The sequence below is a fragment of the Tupaia chinensis genome, unplaced genomic scaffold, assembly GCF_000334495.1.
Source record: "Tupaia chinensis unplaced genomic scaffold, TupChi_1.0 Scaffold000407_4, whole genome shotgun sequence".
Taxonomy (NCBI): Eukaryota; Metazoa; Chordata; class Mammalia; order Scandentia; family Tupaiidae; genus Tupaia; species Tupaia belangeri.
The window spans coordinates 5,038,465-5,056,974 of NW_006159912.1; the positions used below are offsets into that span (position 1 = coordinate 5,038,465).

Below are 18,510 nucleotides of genomic sequence, written 5' to 3' on the forward strand. Positions count from 1 at the left end.
GAAAGCAAGCCATCAGGTCTGGGACTTGAACCATGATTGACCATGTGGGAGTCCAGCACCTTAACCACCATACCACCTGTTGGCCCTATGGTTGGGTACTGTTAGTGCCAGTATTCATATTTAGTAGCTGCTTCCTTTTTTTCCCAGTTACAAGTAATTGATTAAAGTAGAAACAGGCTTTTAAAAATATTTTAATGTGGGGAACTAGCAGATGGCATAATGATTATGTCGCTGGACTCCCATATAATCTATTGTAGTTCAAATCTCCTACCTGGCAGCTTAAAAACTCATGCTGGGTGCATGTACATGCATGCCCAACATCCCAAGAGGAGAATGGAGGAGAAGGGATTGTGGCATGCCCATCCCCCTTAGGGGGTGGAGGAAGATTTCTTGCTTTCTGTCTCTCTGGCGAGTCACACACCCTATAGAAAAAAAAATTCATTTGGAAAAATATGCTTAGCACAATAACCATTATCAAATACATGATTTAATATTAAGTCAGGGCTGGCAGGTGGCATGGTGGTTAAGGCACTGGACTCCCACATGGTTGACTGTGGGTCAAGTCTCAGACCTGGTAGCTTGCCTTTTCTCTCTCTCTGTGTCTCTCCCTGGTCAAACTGAAGAACAATAATGATAATAAATTAAATAATATAAATACTTCTTTAAAAAATATTGTTAAGTATACTCATATTGTTGCATAAGCAGCCTGTAGAACTCTTCATCTTGCATAAATTCCTCCTCTTCCAAGCCCTCAGCAACCACTATTCTCCTTTATGTCTCTATGATTTTGACTACTCTCTAGGTATATCATATAAATGGAATCATATGATACTTGTCTTTTTTAACTGCCTTATTTCATTTAGTATAATGACCTCAAGGTTTATTTATATTGTAGCATGTGTCAAAATTTCCTTCCTCTTTAAGGCTGAGGAATAATCTGCTGTATTTATATACCACATTTGTTTATTCATCTATCAGGGGACAGTTGGTTGCTTCTTCCTCTGGCTTTCTGAGCAGTGCTGTGAACACAGGTGTGCAGATACCTCTTGAATACCTGCTGTTAAATATTTTGAACCATTTTTGAGGAACCATCATATTATTTTCCATAGGGCATTATGTTTTAATCCACTTCTATGTCTAGAAAGGATAGGGACTTGATACTTTTCATCTTTCTCCACTTCTTCTCACTCCTTCTCTTGAATGTCTGCTTCTCTTCTTTGATTACTTTAATGAGGTTGGAGCAGTGGTTGTTCAGAGCTCTCTGTTCTTGCCTGTGTAATTACACCATATGATCAAAGAGGCAAAAATATTCATTATGAGACCTATTATAGATGGCTTAGCTTGGGTCACCTTCCCGTTACTGGAGTAGTCGCTGTGGCCAAGGAGGTTCTAGATTGGGCTCAGCTGGCCACGTGCCTATCCTTGTGCTTGGCGTAGGATGAGGTTAGTTACCAGGCAGGAGGGGAGGTACAGAGTACGAAGTGTGTGAAGTAAATAAAACTACAAGCCTCTGTTGCTCTGGAAGATTGACTTCTCATTTCAACTATCTTCTAGACATCTTTACTTAAATGTGCCACAGGTGCCCCAAGGCCTGATTTCTATTCCCATGTATCTCCCCTTAATAACCCCAACCCTGCTATCCTTTCAGGTCATTAAAGGCATAGACCTTTCATGCCTCAGGATCTTTCTATATGGGGCCAATTTGTGGAAATGTTTCTTTCTACCATTATCTTCCTTTATTGGGTCCGTCGGAAAAGTCATGACACATTTTTGCCTAGTAAAACAGAAAAATATGTCATGACTTTTCCAACGACCCAATACTGGCACATAATAAAAATGACTCTGAGGTTTCTAAACTGTATTGGCACTATGATACTGCTGTTAACAAACATGGAATACAGAAGTCCAGTGATGGAACTGCTACGCCTTCTGCTCACTCCCCAAGTTTGATTTTTAAACTTACTTGACTGTGGCTCCAGTGGTACAGGCAGTAGGACATAGCTGCATGATACTGGGAGGTTTGAGTTTGGATCTCAGGTCACCTAAACATACTAGTCACATGCCTGCATACTCTTGTGGTCCTTGCTTACCCTTGGGCTGAGGAGAGGACTGCAGCATGATGAAACCCTGTCAATGGTACCTGTCTCTCTCTCTTTTTCTTATAAGTACATACAAAACAAATGAGCAAAGACAAAAAATCCTCCCCAAAATCTTGAGAACTACTCCACCTTACTTAATGCTGATAATTGTAGGTACTCTGCTTAAAATAATACATACTAGTTTCCTAATTTCAGCATTTCGTTAATTTTCTTTTAAATGATGTCTTCTTTTATTTATTTATTTATTTATTTTTGAGAGATTTTTGCTGTAGGGTGCATGCGCTTGCCAGAAAGACAGAGAGAGAGAGAGAGACAGAAAACGAAAAATCATCCCCTGGGGGGATGGCCACACCGCAATCCCTTCTCCATTCTCCTCTCGGGATCTTGCGCACGCATGCACATGTGCCCGGCGTGAGTTTAAGCCACCGGGTCTGGGACTTGAACCACAGTCAACTACATGAGAATTCAGTGACATAGCCATTACGCTAACTGGTGGTCTTGACTTTTTTTTTTTCCATAGAAAGATTTTTGCTATAGGGTGCTGTGCTCGCTGGAGACAGAGACAGAAGATGGGGTTTCACCTCCCCCCACCTGCCCCCGGGGATGTGGGCATAGTGCAATCTCTACTCCATTCTTCTCTCTGGATTTTGGGTATGCACACATTTGTGCCTGACGTGAGTTTTAAGCTCTCAGGTCCGGGACTCAAACCATGGCTGACCATGTGGGAGTCCAGTACCCTCCAGTGCCTTTAACCACCCTGCCAACTGCCAGTCTCCAAAAAGAAACAATTTTAAAAATTGTTATACTATTGGATTTAGAGAACTATAGTTGTTTTCTTGACTGACATTGTATCTTTTAAATTTGCTTCTTTGTTATTTAATTCTAATGCAGATACATCAAGAAATCTTGAATTTCATGAAATACATAGCACTGGGAATGAACCACCTTTATTGATTATGATTGGCTACAGTGATGGAATGCAGGTCTGGAGCATCCCTGTAAGTATCAAGTGATTAAATCCTTAAAACATAATAGTGTGCAGCGTGTTAGATTTCATTAGCGAAACCTGGAGATACTTTATACTTTTATTAAGGTCTCATCTGTTTATTTCACATGAAGTTGCAAAGAGACTACTATGTGTGAGACACCACATAAAGCACTGAGAATGAAGGGTAAGTGGCAAATCAGAGATGCTATAAATGTCTCCTGAAGTATGTCAGCAGTTGTGGAAATTATGTTACATGCAAGATCTCACTTTACTGTAAACCCTGTTAAGTTGGTATAGATACTGTTTTTCTCATTGTACAAAAGAGTAAAGTGAGATTTATGGAAGATTTTTTCCTTTAAATTAGCAGTTATTAATAATGTGTCAGTGTTTTGAATCAGTTAAACTATTTACATGATACAAAATTCAAGAAGTACAAAAGGGTAAACAAACAAACAAACAAACAAACAAAACTCCCTTCTATCCTTGTCCCCTCTTTTCTCCTACCTTGAGTCAACCATGAATTCTAGTTTTTAGGTATTCCTTTTTTTCCCCCTAAATTTTGTGAGAGGGCATGTGCACTTGTGCGCGAGAGGCAGAGAAAGGGAAAGTGACAGTGTACCCCCTATGGGAGATGACCACTGTGCTTTCTGTTCTCCATTTCTCCCTACGGGATTTTGGGCATGCATACACATGTCTGGTGTGTTTTTCAAGCCCCTGGTTCTGGGACTTGAACTATGTGGCCAGTCATGTGGGAGCCAGCCACCTTAATCACCATGCCTCTGGCTGGCCGATTCTTAGGAAGTATTCTTATGGTTATATTTTATGCAAATAAAAAGTATGTGTAAATAGTTCTTCCATCTTTGGTCTCATCTTGCTGCTTTTTTACTTGATAATGGCAGTATTCAAAGAGTTTCTTTACTGACTTTTATAACTGCAGAATAGTTGTTTTTTTTTGGATTTTCCCTAACTAGTTTTCTATGGATGAAAAAAACTTTAAATGTCAATTATTTATTTTTATAAAGTTTTGCCATAGGGTGTGTGTGCACACCTGGGGTGTTTCAGGTCAGCCAGGCTGAGGGATCAAAACCACATGGCTCTCAATGCCACAGATCAGCATAGCCAGGCTGGGGTCCAAACCACACTGCTGGCCCTACATGTCCATTTTTTAAAATGAAAAACAGTGATGTAATGAATGAATTGGAATGAAGGTTATTTTATGTCTGTGTTTCTATTGGCTAAATTCCTTTCAGTGGAGGTACTGCATCAGAGGGGGAGGCGGATAGGAGTAGTACAGCTTAGAACACATATTTAGGCTTCTCTCACTTGAATTTCAGGATTTACATGGTCTAAATGTCACATCTCTCTAGTAGATGGGTGGGCTTCTTTTGTGTGATTCTTTTGCAGTTGGAGGCTCTAGACCAGTAGGATTTGTATTTGTACCTCTTTTTTTTTTTAAGCTTTAACTTTATTTATTTATGTATTTATTTATTTATACATACAAGAAAACAAACAAACTTGACCAGGGAGGGAGAGACAGAGAGAGTGAGAAAGCAAGTCGCCATGTCTGGGGCTCAAACTGTGGCGGACCATGTAGGAATCCAATGCCCCTCACCATGCCAACTGCTAGCCCTGTACCTTTTTTGTCTCTTAAAGAGAGATTTTTTGCTATAGGGCATGTGCACTAACCAGAGAGACAGAGAGAGACAGAGAGACAGAAAGTGAGAAATTACCCCCCAGGGAGGATGGCCATGCCACAGTCCATTCTCTTCCATTCTCCTCTTGGAATTTTGGGCATGCATGCACAAGTGCCTTGTGTGAGTTTCAAGCCTCTGGATCTGGGACTCTAATCAAGGTCGGCCACCTAGGAGTCTGGCACCTTAACGACTATGTCACCTGCTGACCCCAAATTTGTACCTTTAATAAATGAATTCATCAAACTTGTTTGAAGCCCATGAGTGAGAGAGTCAGACAGGGTGTGTTTCAATCAGAATTTCTTTCTTTTTGTTATTGTTCTTTTCAGTGATATGGTTAACAAATATATATTACTTCAGATTTAATGAAAGTAAGGATGTTCTTATGTATAGAATTTTGCTTGAATAGTATTAGGATATTAAATAACAAACATTAATAAATCTTTAAGATTTTAAATTAAAAAGCTTATCTTTGAGAAATCAGTTACAATGAACCTTGATTTTTCCATCTAATCATATTATTAAATGTTTAGGATTTCAGGTTTTGTTTTTCTTCTTTTTAAAACTTGTGTTTCTTTTGCAGAAGTAGAAAAATCATGTTGATATGTCAAAGAATTAGGAATGTATTCTTTCTCTTTTTGCCTTGTGGAATATGCAGTTGACATTTTTCAAGGCCTTGTAGTGTTCTTTGTTATTTAAGAATCAGGTCAAAGGTACAACAGAGAACTTAAAATCTGGCAGCGTTTTCTTCCCTACCATACGAGATATTTCTAGATTGTGATCGGAGAAAATAATCTGTACACGTCCCCGTTTTTATGAATAGAGATGACTATATTTCCCTCCATAGGCCGTTTGTTGACAGGATTGAAAGCCAAGAGGAAGTTAGAGCTTTAACCAGGTTAATAAACATTGTGTGATTAGGGGTGTTGACTGGATTGAGCGCATTCCTTTGGTAGTGTTCAGGTTACTTTAACTGCCCACTTGTTTTGGTTATAATTAGAGGTACTGCTTTTAATAGTTTTAAAGTTGACTTGTCTTTCTCTCTGAATAATTTGAAGGTCTTCTATATTATACCCAGATTATGTCTTAAGAGATAAGAATGAGAATGATCTTTTCTTCATGTTTTTTTTTTGACTAGGATATACTGTTGTAGTTGTATATCTCAGTGCTGTTTCAAGAATTAGGAAGCAGTCTAGGGAAACCGGCTTTTTCTGTTCCATTGATGGAGTTCTTAATATAGTCAAGGAGATTTATTTAATGTATAGTGTGAGGTAGAAGTTACCGTATTTTGCAGGTCGTTGGGTCACACTGCTTGTATGGAGTTGGAATTCAAGCCTAGATCTGTCTGGATTTAAACTCAAAGCCCATGAGCTAGGAATTATGCTTAATTACTTCTGAAATTTGATAGCAGAAGATAAGGCTTTGCATGTAGTTTAATAGTTTAGCTTTAGTTTCTTTTGTAAAAGGTTAGGATGTGCCTTCAAATATTCATAATTATCTTTTAAAGACTACTGTGACTGTTAGCCATTATTCCGTCTAAACTCTTTTGAAACTTAAGACAGTTATTTATTCAGTAATTCTGTGCTTACATAGTGGGAAGTTTCTGTTGGCTAATCCAGGGAAAAATGGCTCTCATGAACCTTTGCAGACTGTGAACCACATTTGCTTTTGAGTAAGTGGACGAGCAGAAAGCCTATCCTTGTCTAGTGGAAGGGTTTACTTTTAGTATGTGCATGGGACTTCATTTTTTGATATGTATTTTTTTTAATTTGTCAAAGAGCAGGTGTACTTGCCAGAGACAGACAGAGAGTGAGGGAGAAAGCACTCTTTAATGGGGCCTGATAACAGCACAAACCCTTCTCTTCCATGTCTCCATGCCATGTAGGCATGTGCCTGGCCCATTTTTCAAGCCATTGGGCTGGGATTTGAACTGCATAGTTGGCCATGTGAGCTTTGTCTTCCTCAATCACTAGGTTGTGAGGCCAGCCCTGTTTTTTAAATTTTATATAAATATCCCATCTGAGAATCTCAGATAAAGAAAATAAGTAAATATAGGACATTTATATACACACACGCACACATAAATAAATACACACACACACACACACACACTCATATATATATATATATATATATAAAATTTCAAGAGAAAGGGAGAGGGAGGGAGGGAGGGAGAGAGAGAGAGAGAAAGGAGACCACACTCCATGACTTTTCAGCATAAGATTTAAGCCACCGGGTCCGGGACGTGAACTGTGGTCGACTAAGTGGGAGTCGAATGACAGCCGTTACACTAACTGCTGGTTCCAGTTCACTCAGGATTTTGAGCATGCACACATGCCCGTCACTTTTTTTTTCCTTGGAGAGGTTTTTGTTATAGGGCATGTGTGCTTGCCAGACAGAGAGAGACAGAGAGAAAGAAAGCGAGAAATCACTCCCCAGTGGGGATGGCCATGCTGCAATCCCTTCTCCTCCATTCTCCTCTTGGGATCTTTGGCATGCATGCACACACGCCCAGTATGAGTTTTAAGCTATAGGGTCTGGGACTCGAACCGCGGTCAACTACGTGGGAGTCCAGCGACATAGCCATTACGCTAACTACAGGTCCCTCTTGTCATGATTTTCAAGCCACTAGGTCCAGGATTTGAACCCTGCAGTCAGCCATGTTGGATCTAGCTGCCTTAAGCTCCACACCATCTGATGGCCTTGTTGTCATCCTAATAGAAAAATACATTAAAAAATTATATATATGCTTTTTTAATAGGTTTTTGCTTTTTTAATAGGTTTTTGCTATAAGGCACGTGTGCTCGCTTTTTTTTTAAGAGGTTTTTGCCTTAGGGTGTGTGTATTTGCTGGGGCAGGAAGGGAGAGAGAGACAGAGACAGAGACAGAGACAGACAGTGAGAGAGGAAATGTGAGAAATCACCGTCCGGGGGAATGGCCATGCAGCAGTGGCATCTTCTCCATTCTCCTCCAGGGATCTGGGTATGCATACACACATGCCGGGCATGATTTTTCAAGCCACTGGGTCCTGGACTCGAACCACAGTTGGGTATGTGGTAGTCCAGTGATGTAACTGCTATGCCATCTGTTGGCCACTGTATTTAAAATATTATACTTTTAGCCCAGCTACAGGGGCACTGGTAAGAAGCTGCTGCTCTGTGGGCTGAGGCCACATAGCAGGGAGGTCTCAGTTTGAATCCTCACTCATTGTAAAAATGGAGTACTGTGATGTGCTTCTTATTCCCAACTGCTAGGGGCACTGAGGCAGGACAGAGAGAGCAAGCCTGTGTGAGAGAGCAAGCCTGCTTCTTAAATGAAAACAAAACAAAACAAAACAAAACAAAACATACTTCTTGACTCCCCCCAATCTTAGACATTGATTGACTTGGTGGTAAACTATGAAGATTTAAATAGTGTTCATTTATTCAACAGAGGTCCAGTGGTGAACTGTCATGGAACTTGTAGAAGAGATAGATTTAAATAGAAATATTTTAAATTAGGGGCCACCTTGTAGCCTGGTGGTTAAGGGAGCCAGATCCCTCATGGCCGACCACAATGTGAATCCTGGACCTCGTGGCGTGGAGAACAGGCTAGGTGCATGTATGTGCATACCCAGAATCCTGACAAGATGGAGAAATGGAGCAGAAGGGATTGCAGTGTGGCCATTCCCCACCGGGGAGTCCTCTCTCCCTCTTCTCTGTTTTTCTCTCTCTCTCTAGTGAGCACACATACCCTTTGGCAGGTAAAAAAAAATCTCTTCTGGTAATATGAAGAAAAGCTTAAGAGATTATATGTTAAGGAAATAGCATATAATCTAAGGAATATGGTTTAGTCAGGAAGGGACCAGCAGATGGCAAAATGGTTATTTTAGGAGTCGCTGGACTCCTAAGTAGTTGACCGTTGTTTGCATCCTGGACCCAGCAGCTTAAAACTCACACTGGGTGTGTGTGCACACGTGTGTGCCCAGAATCCTGAGAGCAGAGGGAAGGAAAGGGGATTGCAGCATGGCCATACCCCCTGGAGGGGTGATTTCTCAGTTTCTGTCTGTGTCTCTCTCTGGCAAGTGCATGCACCCTATAGCTAAAATCTCTCTCTCTCAAAAAAAAAAAAAAAAAAAAAAAAAAAAAAAAAAAAACAAAAAAAATTTAGTAAAAATAGATACCATTTCAGTACCCTGTAGTTAGGGGAAGATTGGACTAACAAACATTTGTCAGAGTCTCTTAGGCGGAAATATTCTCTTTTCTATGGTTAGACATTGATTTAGATTTCCTACCTTTTTTTAATTTAAAGACTATTGAAATAAATATCCTTATGGCTATGTAATTTGGAGAAATCAATTAAGGTAAGGCTCTTGATAGATTTGTCTGATTGCATTTCATGAAGCTATGTCAATTATACTTACAGTATTCATTTATTCATTCATTCAGCAAAGACATTGATTGCTTATTATATGCTTGTTGTTGAAGGTGCTGGAAAAATTGCAATGAACAAAGCGAAGTTATTTTTCTTGTAGAATTTTTATTCTTGAGTGAGTTGGAGAAAGGAAAAGATAGGTAATAAACAAATATGTACCATGGTGATAAGCATTATGGTAGAATGGTTGTTTTTGCTGTGGTCCTTTACAAAGTATAGTCTTAGAAAGCCTTTTGAAGACCCAGTGGAGCAGAGATGAGGAGTTGCCCACATGGGCAATTTGAGGGAGGAGAATTCTAAGACAGTACGAACAACTCTGTGGTGGGAATTTATTTCCTATGTTGAAGAACAGCAAGGAGGAAGTTTAGCTACACCTGGGTGAGCAAGGTAAAGAATAAATGGAGATTATGTACAAGGGGTGGCAGCAGGCTAGGGCTTTATCAGTCTTTATGAGGATATGTAAACCTTTCTTTTTTTTTAAATTTTTGCTACAGGGCATGTGCGCTCACCAGAAAGACAGAGAGAGACAGAGAGACAGAATGCAAGAAATCACTCCCCATAAGGGATGGCTATGCTGCAAGCCCTTCTCCATTCTCCTTTCGAGATTTTTTTTTTTTTATTTGACTAGTCAAGTGCAGTAGTGAGAAGGGGGGAGATAGTTGAACAAGGAGTTCAACCTGTTAACTGACTTTGAACACTCATTTGAGATCACTCACTACCTTCGGACCAGCCTCCTTTCAAGATTTTTGAGCACACACGCACGTATGTCCGATGTGCATTTCAAGCTGCCGGGTTCAGGACTTGAACTGAGGTCAACTACATGGGAGTCCAGTAACTTAACCATTATGCCATCTGCTGGTCTCTGGTGTTATTTTCAAGTTGCTGGATTTGGAACTTGAACTGTGGTCAGACATGTGGGAGTCCAGTGCCTTAACTAACATGCTACCTGCTGGCCCCAGCCAGGCGTGGCTTCCTTTCCTTTCCTTTCCTTTCCTTTCTCTCTCTCTCTCTCTCTCTCTCTCTCTCTCTCTCTCTCTCTCTCTCTCTCTCTCTCTCTCTCTCTCTCTCTCTCTCTCTCTCTCTCTCTCTCTCTCTCTCTCTCTCTCTCTCTCTCTCTCTCTCTCTCTCTCTCTCTCTCTCTCTCTCTCTCTCTCTCTCTCTCTCTCTCTCTCTCTCTCTCTCTCTCTCTCTCTCTCTCTCTCTCTCTCTCTCTCTCTCTCTCTCTCTCTCTCTCTCTCTCTCTCTCTCTCTCTCTCTCTCTCTCTCTCTCTCTCTCTCTCTCTCTCTCTCTCTCTCTCTCTCTCTCTCTCTCTCTCTCTCTTTCTTTCTTTCTTTCTTTCCTTCCTTCCTTCCTTCAAGAGATTTTTGCCTTAGGGTGTTTGCACTTGCTGGAGGAGAGAGAGGGAGAGAGACACATGAGAGGGAAAGTGAGAAATCACCCCTGGGGGGATGACCACTCCACAGTCTTTTCTTCTCCATTCTCCTCCTGAGATCTTAGGCATGCATGCACATGCACTCAGTATGATTTTGAAGCTAACAGGTCCAATACTCGAACCGTGGTCATCTGTGTGGGAGTCCAACAGTGTAATTGCTGTGCCATCTGCTGGTTCCAACCAGGCATGGTTTTCAAACTGTCAGGACTGGGACTCAGTCTGCAGTGAGCCGTTTGGGATCTGGCTTCTAATGCCTGGTGTTTAAGCACTATACTACGTGGCCAGTTCAAATACATTTTTTTTTAAGTTTCCAGAGGGCATGTGTGTATCCAAATACATAAATCCTAAGTGTAAATTTTCTTGTGTCTGGACAAGTAAATACACCTTGGAAAACTAAATCTCTCTTGAGATCTTCCTTATTATTAGTATTCCCAATTAATTGTGCTATTGTCCAGAAACAACCACCATCTTTATGTTTTTTTATTTCTCCCACCTATTTTGACCTGTTTTAGAACTTCCTGTACTATAATACAGTATATATTCATTTTGTGAGGTTCCTTCCTTCCTTCCTTCCTTCCTTCCTTCCTTCCTTCCTTCCTTCCTTTCTTTTTTTAAAAAGAGATTTTTGCTGTATGGTATGTGGCCTTGCCAGAGAGACAGAAAATGAGAAATCACTCACCAGGGAGGTAGCTATGCTGTAATCTCTTCTCTTCCATTCTCCTCTCAGGATTTTGAGCACCCCCGCCCCCCTCCCCGGCTTGAGTTTCAAGCCACCAGGTCCAGGACTCAGACTGTAGTTGACTACATGGGAGTCCAGCGATGTAACCATTACGCCATCTGCTCGTCCCTTGTGTAAGGTTTCTTTCACTCAGGATAAAGTTTGTGAGATTCACTCTGTTTATAGCTGAGTAGTTTTCTGATACATGATTAAACTACAATTTTTCCCTTCTCTTAGAAGTTTTTTTGAGAGGTTTTTGCTATAGGGCGCATGTGCTCGCCAGACAGACAGAGAGAGACATAGAGACAGAAAGCGAGAAATCACCCCCCAGGGGGGATGGTCACACCACAATCCCTTCTTCTCCATTCTCCTCTCGGGATCTTGGGCACGCACGCACACGCGCCCGGCATGAGTTTTAAGCCACCGGGTCCGGGACGTGAACCCCAGTCGACTACGTGGGAGTCCAGTGACATAGCCATTATGCTAACTGCTGGTTCCCTATTCATTTTTTTTTAAAGAGAGATTTTTTGCTATAGGGTACATGGACTCTCTGGAGAGACAGAGAGGCAGTAATAGAGAAATCACCCCCCAGGGTGGATGGCTATGCTGTGATCCCTTCTTCTCCATTCTCCTCTCAGGATCTTGGGCACAAATGATGTGTGACTGGCGTGAGTTTTAACCCACTGGGTCCAGTACTCGAATCGCGACCAACTATGTGGCAGTCCATTGATGTAACCATTACACCATCTGCTGGTCCCAAGAATGCATTTAGTTTTATCACAAACTCCCAATCCTTTTCCCAATTGGTTGTATCAAGTAAACTTTGCCCAACAATGGATGAGTGTTTCTGCATCCTGACTAACATTTGATGTTGAGTGTCTCTTTAGTTTTAGCCATTTATGCATGAGATTTTAAGGATTTAATTAGCATTGGTGTTTCCCTTATCACTACTAATGTCGAATAACTTTTTATGTTTTTCCTAGTCACTTATATATGTTAGCAATAATTGATAAAATTGAGTTTTAGAAGCCATTGGAAGATTTTGAACAGAGCTAAGCAGTGATAATCATTTCTATAGTTAAAGGTCTGTGAAAAGCATATTTAGGTGGCAAGATACTGATTTTATTTGAAAGATTATTTTATAAATTTATTTATTTATTTAAATTTGGCCAGAGAGGGACAGAGTAAGCTAGAGAGAGTGAGAGCAAGAGAAAAAGAGGGAAAATGAGAAGGCAAAAGCCACCAGGTCTGAGACTCCAACCACGGTTGGCCATGTGGGAGTCCAGCTCCCTTAACCACCACACCACCTGCCGGCCGCTGTTTTGGTTTTAATGCATGAATTGTGGGATGGTGCTGGTGTATGAATCAATGATAGCAAATGTTATTGTGCGCAGCAAGGTTAAGTACATAAAATGAAAGTTTTTAGAAAACCTGTACTTGTTTGCCAGTGCACATTTCCTAGACATGCGTTTGTAGTTTATAGAAATATATATTTTGTGCCAGATCAGAAATTTAAAAATTGTTTTTTGAAAAGTAGTAGGACCTGTATAACATGATGTGAAGAGCACTATCAACAGGGTATCCAGCTGGAGGAGTTACTTATCACAATGAGTATATTTTTAGATAATGTGTAATCATGTATTATTTTATTTAACACAGTTTGCATCTCCGTGATTATTAGCATTCATTTAGCAGTTATATTCTATATTCTATATTCTATAGTCTATATTCTATATTCTATAGAATATAGAATATAGACTATCTCAGGAGAGAGTTTAATTTCAGGATAAGGAGTTGAATTTAATCTTTCAACTGGTGTGGACTCATTGAAAATCTTTTTGTTATACATGCAATCGAAAATCTGTATTTAATAAAGATTGATTTTACAGTGGCAGAGAGCTGAATACAGAATAAGGGGAAGAGAAAGGTTGTGAGGCCACCTCAGAGTCGGGTACACACACGAGGCACAACTGACTGGAGGACTGGAGGAGGTGGAGCACAGCATACTGGACTGTGTTGTGGATGATGCTCCCCATCACGGCTGCACGTGTGTGCTCTATCATGTATAAAGAAATAAGACTTAAGAAGGAATGTTTCAACACTGTCTAAATGCTACCGTTGAGGACCTGACCTAATTTTTAAAATAATTATTTTATATAACTATTTATGTATTTATTTTAGTTTGACCAGAGAGAGATAGAGTGAGAAAGAGAGAGAGGGAAAGTGATAAAACAACCTGCCAGGTCCAGAACTCAAACCGCAGTCGGCCACATGGGAGTCCAACAACCCTTAGCCACCACGCCACCTGCCTGCCCTAACCTGACCTAGTTTTATTGTGCAAGGATTATAGAAAACTGTGGTGAGCAATAAGACATTTAGAAGAGAAGAAAAAAAAGTCAGAAATATTTCCAAGATCTCACCATGGGGATTGGTGCAGCCTGGTATATAAGATGGATCATTTAAAAGGAATAGAATTTGTTTATTAGACTTTTACTTTGTGAAAAATTGTGTAAAGCCAGCAGGTGTTGTAAAGCAAAATTGCGTTGTGTAGTAGATTATATTAGAAATAGTAAAGGGTTCTTATTTTAACATTTTCAATGCATTGGATTAGAAGCCCCAGATAGTATCTTTGTAAATCATCTAATATTTTCCACTGATTTCTATTGTAATCAATGGAAATCAGCTCGTTTTCTCATATTTGTTTGAAAATTTTAACATTCTTCAATAGCATCTTGAACATACGCTTATTAGAGCACCCCAAAGATGGCAGTTGTATTATATGAAACAGTGTATTTTAGTTTTGGTAGTTAACACACATACTGTTTTCTAGGAACTTTGTATATATTTCAAAGATGTGACACTAGGTGTCGCTAATGCATTGAGCTAAGAAAAGTGAGGTTATTTCTTGAAGTATTTCCTCTAAAGCTTTTAGTGCAACTTTTACACTAAAACTTTTAGAATAAATATGCAAGTTTTTTGTTTCTTCGCATGTTTTTAGTTTTACTATAGGTCAGGTGCCCTTCCCAGAAACAGAGAAAGAAGGAAAGTGAGAAATCATCCCCTAGGGATGACAGCCATGCCACAATCTTTTCTTCTTCTCTTGTGATATTGGACATGCACACACAGGAGCCCAGAGTGTTTCTCTTTTTCTTTTAAGGTTTTAATTTAATTTTTATTTTTTTAAAACAACTATTTATTTAATTCCATTTGCCATTATTATTTTTTAATTTTACCAGAGAGAGAGAGAGATAAAGAGAAAGGGAAAGGAAAAAAGCAAGCTGCCGGGTCCAGGACTCAAACCTCAGTTGGCCATGTGGGAATCCAATGCCCTTTACCACCTGCCACCTGCCGGCCCCTTCTCTAAAGTTTTTGACATAGGGTGTGTGTGTGCTCCACAGAGAGAGACAGAAAGAGAGAGGGAAAGTGAGAAATCACCCCCCTCCCCCCCAGGGGGATAGCCATGCCACAATCCCTTCTTCTCCATTCTCCTCTTGGGATTTTGGGCACACCCACACATACGCCTGGTGTGATTTTTAAGCCACCGTGTTTGGGACTTGAACAGCAGTTGACCATGTGGATGTCCAGTATCTCGGCCATTATGCCCCCTGCTGGCCCCATATTTTTAAAATTTGCGATAGGGCATGCATGCTTGAGAGAGAAAGAGAGAAAAAGCAACCAGATTTGGTACTCGAACCATGGATGGCCATGTGGGAGTCAGGTGTTCCAACCACCACACCACCCACTGGCCCCTGACTTTATTTCTTTTAGTTTTTGAGAACTAGGGAGGGAAGAAAAGGAAGAATAGAGAGTGGCAGGACGATCACAGGATGGTCTTCCTTTCCCTCAGCCAGCCAGGATCATAGGCATATGTGTACCCAGTTTGCCAAGTTGGCCTTGGGGGTCCAAACGTCTAGTGTCCTACATGGCTTCCCGTGTGGGTCCAGCATTGCAGAGTGTTGTGCTACTGCTGTGCCCTGGCCGCTGCCCTTGTTTGTGTTTCTGAATAAAGCTAGGGCTTTCTTGTAGGCATAGGACTCTCTTTTTAAAATGTGTCCTTAGTGAAATTTTGGGTCACATGGTAGATGGCATGTATGTAACATTCTTGAGAGGTTGTACCAGTGTATGCTTCCATCAGCAATACCTGAGAGTTTCAGTTTTCCTGCTCACTACTACTACTACTGGTGCTGTCAGTCATTTCAAAAATCATCTTGTCAGTTTTACAAGTTAGGATGATACTTATTTTGCAGAAAATTTTTAGACTTCTGTGCAATATGAGCAGTTTTACCTTGGTTAGGTATCTATTACAAATACATCTTTTTCAATCAGTGTGTATAAGGAGAGGCTTACAATGCCAATAAAATATAACACACTCAGTCTAAAAGTGGAAAGAGGCTATAAGCCAACATTGTCTTATCTTATTGCTGTTTTCTCTCTTTACTTTTCAATTGGACACCTATTCAGTGTGTAATGAAGTAACAAATTAAATGGAATCCAGTTCGTATGTCTGAGTGATTATGAAGTGTTTATGACAGCTGCTAGGCTGACACTCTCCTTAATGGTGTTACATTGACTTCTGAACACCTTCCAGTCTGCCTTTAGGCGTGTGTGTCAGCGTAGTCTGAGTGGTTGTGCATTAACATCTACCCCGAGTAAGATCTTTTGACTACAGATGTGTTAGCTGCAAATGGAAGATACCATTAGGGTAGCTTCAAAGGACTGGAATGATATTTGGATTGGTAGGTGCTGAAGTAATGGCTGGGGTTTTGAAGTGTAATGTCTAAATCAGTGTTGCATAACTGAAGGAACGTGTGAGTTCAAACTGCTCTCCTTTGATTGTCTGTTAGAAAATCAGTCTGAAAGGCAAAGGTTAAAGTTGCCTTAAATTACTCCTTTCTATGTGTGTGAAAATTGGAAGTATGAAAATATGATCACACGTCCCATTCATTATTTGTGTTCTGTGGTTTTCATATTGTTCTTGAAATTCATTTCGTTCTTGCATTAAGTTTTGCATTTTGAATTTAGTGTCAAGACTAACAGAGACTGGGTTGCAGTTTCCTTTTTGTGGTTAGCAAATATCTGTTCTATAAGTTGTTATTCCTCACTAATATGCATTTTCAGTGGTTTTTGTGGTTTGCAATTTTTTTTGGACAGTATATGGAGAAATAGTGACACTCTGATATTAGCTGAATCATTTGTACTAGGCTGGTAAAAGTAAAACAAAAAGCTTGTTTTCTTTTATTTTTAGGAGCTTTTAGAAAGACTGCTCTTTACTATTAAAAATAAACTGGGCTGTCTTGTTTTTGAAGTTGTTGGGGTAGGGTTGTAACACCTTTTTTCCCTGCCAGTGATCGTTAGGGAAAAAAGGCCTGAGTGTAAGAATTCAATGACTGTAGTATATAGGAAATTCTGATACTTCTTCAGGGTGGTCACTTTTGGGCACTCTTTATTTAATCTTTAAAATAAGAAATGTATCATAAAGTTCGTTTGCAGGATGATTAGCTCTTAGTAGAGCTTGTTTTGTAGTTGTCATGGATACTCACAGGGCTAGGTGAGATCTTTTTGTTGCTTCTTAACTGACTTCCTGAGTATAAGCGGACACATGCCACGCCTTGTTCCATTCTCATTTGTATTTTTACCATTTTCCCTTCTTAAAAATAAATGATTGGCCTAGCTGTGGTAGAGCATGCTGCTAGGTTACTCCTTCTCAGAGGCTGAGGCCACATGGGAGTCCCAAGTTCTGTTTCTGTCCTGACATAAAGAGACCTGGCTAACTGGTGCACACCTGTAGTCCTAGCTAGCTGGGAGGCTGGGGCAGGGGGATTTTTTTTTTTTAATTGTTAAATGGTGGTCAGCTATGCGAGATTTGGCTGCCTTATCCACTTAGGCCATGGGACTGGCTGCAGTTTATTTTCTAGACCATTAGAATCATTGATGTCCAGGACCAGCAGGTGACATGGTGGTTAAAGTGCTGGACATTCTCACATGGCTGACCATGGTTCAACTTCTGGACCTGGTGGCTTGCTTTGTAAAATTGGTTCAAAGTCTCGGATATGGTAGCTTTGCTTTGTAAAATTGCCATTAAACAAAGATTGAGAAGTTATAATAAATGGCATTGTATTTAAAAAAATAATCATTGATGTCATTGATGTCTTGTGTGATATTTGTAACTGGTACACGGTGGTATATTGTGCATACTTGCATTGTTAGCACAGACTGATTTTGGTAATAAGAATAAAACTTCCAGGATCTCAGGTGTAGTGTTGACTGCTTTTGTTTGTACAACTTCTTAGGGTAGGTAGATTTAGAGCCATTACTTATCCTGAGGTCTCTCATAGGAAAAATATTTTTGACCAAAAAATGATGGTTGACATGGACATAAGAAATTTATTTATTATCTTCCATGTTTAGTGACCCATTTGAAAAATCAGATTTTTTTCCCTTGTTGTTGAGTTTTAAGAGTCCTTTGGGGGGGAACCAGCAGTTAGCGTAATGGCTATGTCGCTGGACTCCCATGTAGTCGACTGTGGTTTGTGTCCCGAACCCGGTGGCTTAAAACTCACGCCTGGTGCGTGTGCGTGCGTGCCCAAGATCCCGAGAGGAGAAGGGATTGCAGCGTGACCATCCCCTCTGGGGGGTGATTTCTCGCTTTCTGTCTCTATGTCTCTCTCTGTCTGTCTGGTGAGCTTATGTGCCCTATAGCGAAAAAAAAAAACTCTCCAAAAAAAAAAAAAAAGAGTCCTTTGGGGACCAGCAGATGGCATGGTGGTTAAGGTGCTGGACACTCCCACATGGCTAACCAGGGTTCAAGTCCCAGACCTGGTGGCTTGCTTTCTCATTTTCCCTCTTTCTCTAGCTGTGTGTCCTTTTCTGTCAAATTAAAATAAAATGGATAGGCGCGGCAGGTGGTGTGATGGTTAAGTGCACTGGACTCCCATATGGCCAATCGCAGTTCAAGTCCTGGATTTGGTGGCTTGCTTTTTCACTTTCTGAATCTTTCTAGGCATCTCTGGTCAAATTAAAATAAGTAAATAAATAGATAAATAAAATAAAATAAAATAATTCTTAAAAAATAAAATGGATGAATAAAATTAAATAATTATTTTAAATAAATAAATAAATAAATAAAAAGAGTCTTTTTTTTTTTTTTTTAAGGGGTTTTCGCTATAGG

The 18,510-nt window shown here is 40.2% G+C and overlaps 1 protein-coding gene across 2 annotated transcripts in view; it reads left to right on the plus strand.

The window, feature by feature from the left end:
• Positions 1 to 18,510, plus strand: part of BCAS3 (BCAS3 microtubule associated cell migration factor) — a 341,361-nt gene that overhangs the window by 19,579 nt on the left and 303,272 nt on the right. For both annotated transcript variants that reach the window (XM_006154459.3, XM_006154460.3), the window contains exon 6: positions 2,991 to 3,097. In XM_006154459.3, coding sequence (XP_006154521.1) covers positions 2,991 to 3,097 — 107 coding nt within the window. The remainder of the gene's footprint in view (positions 1 to 2,990; positions 3,098 to 18,510) is intronic.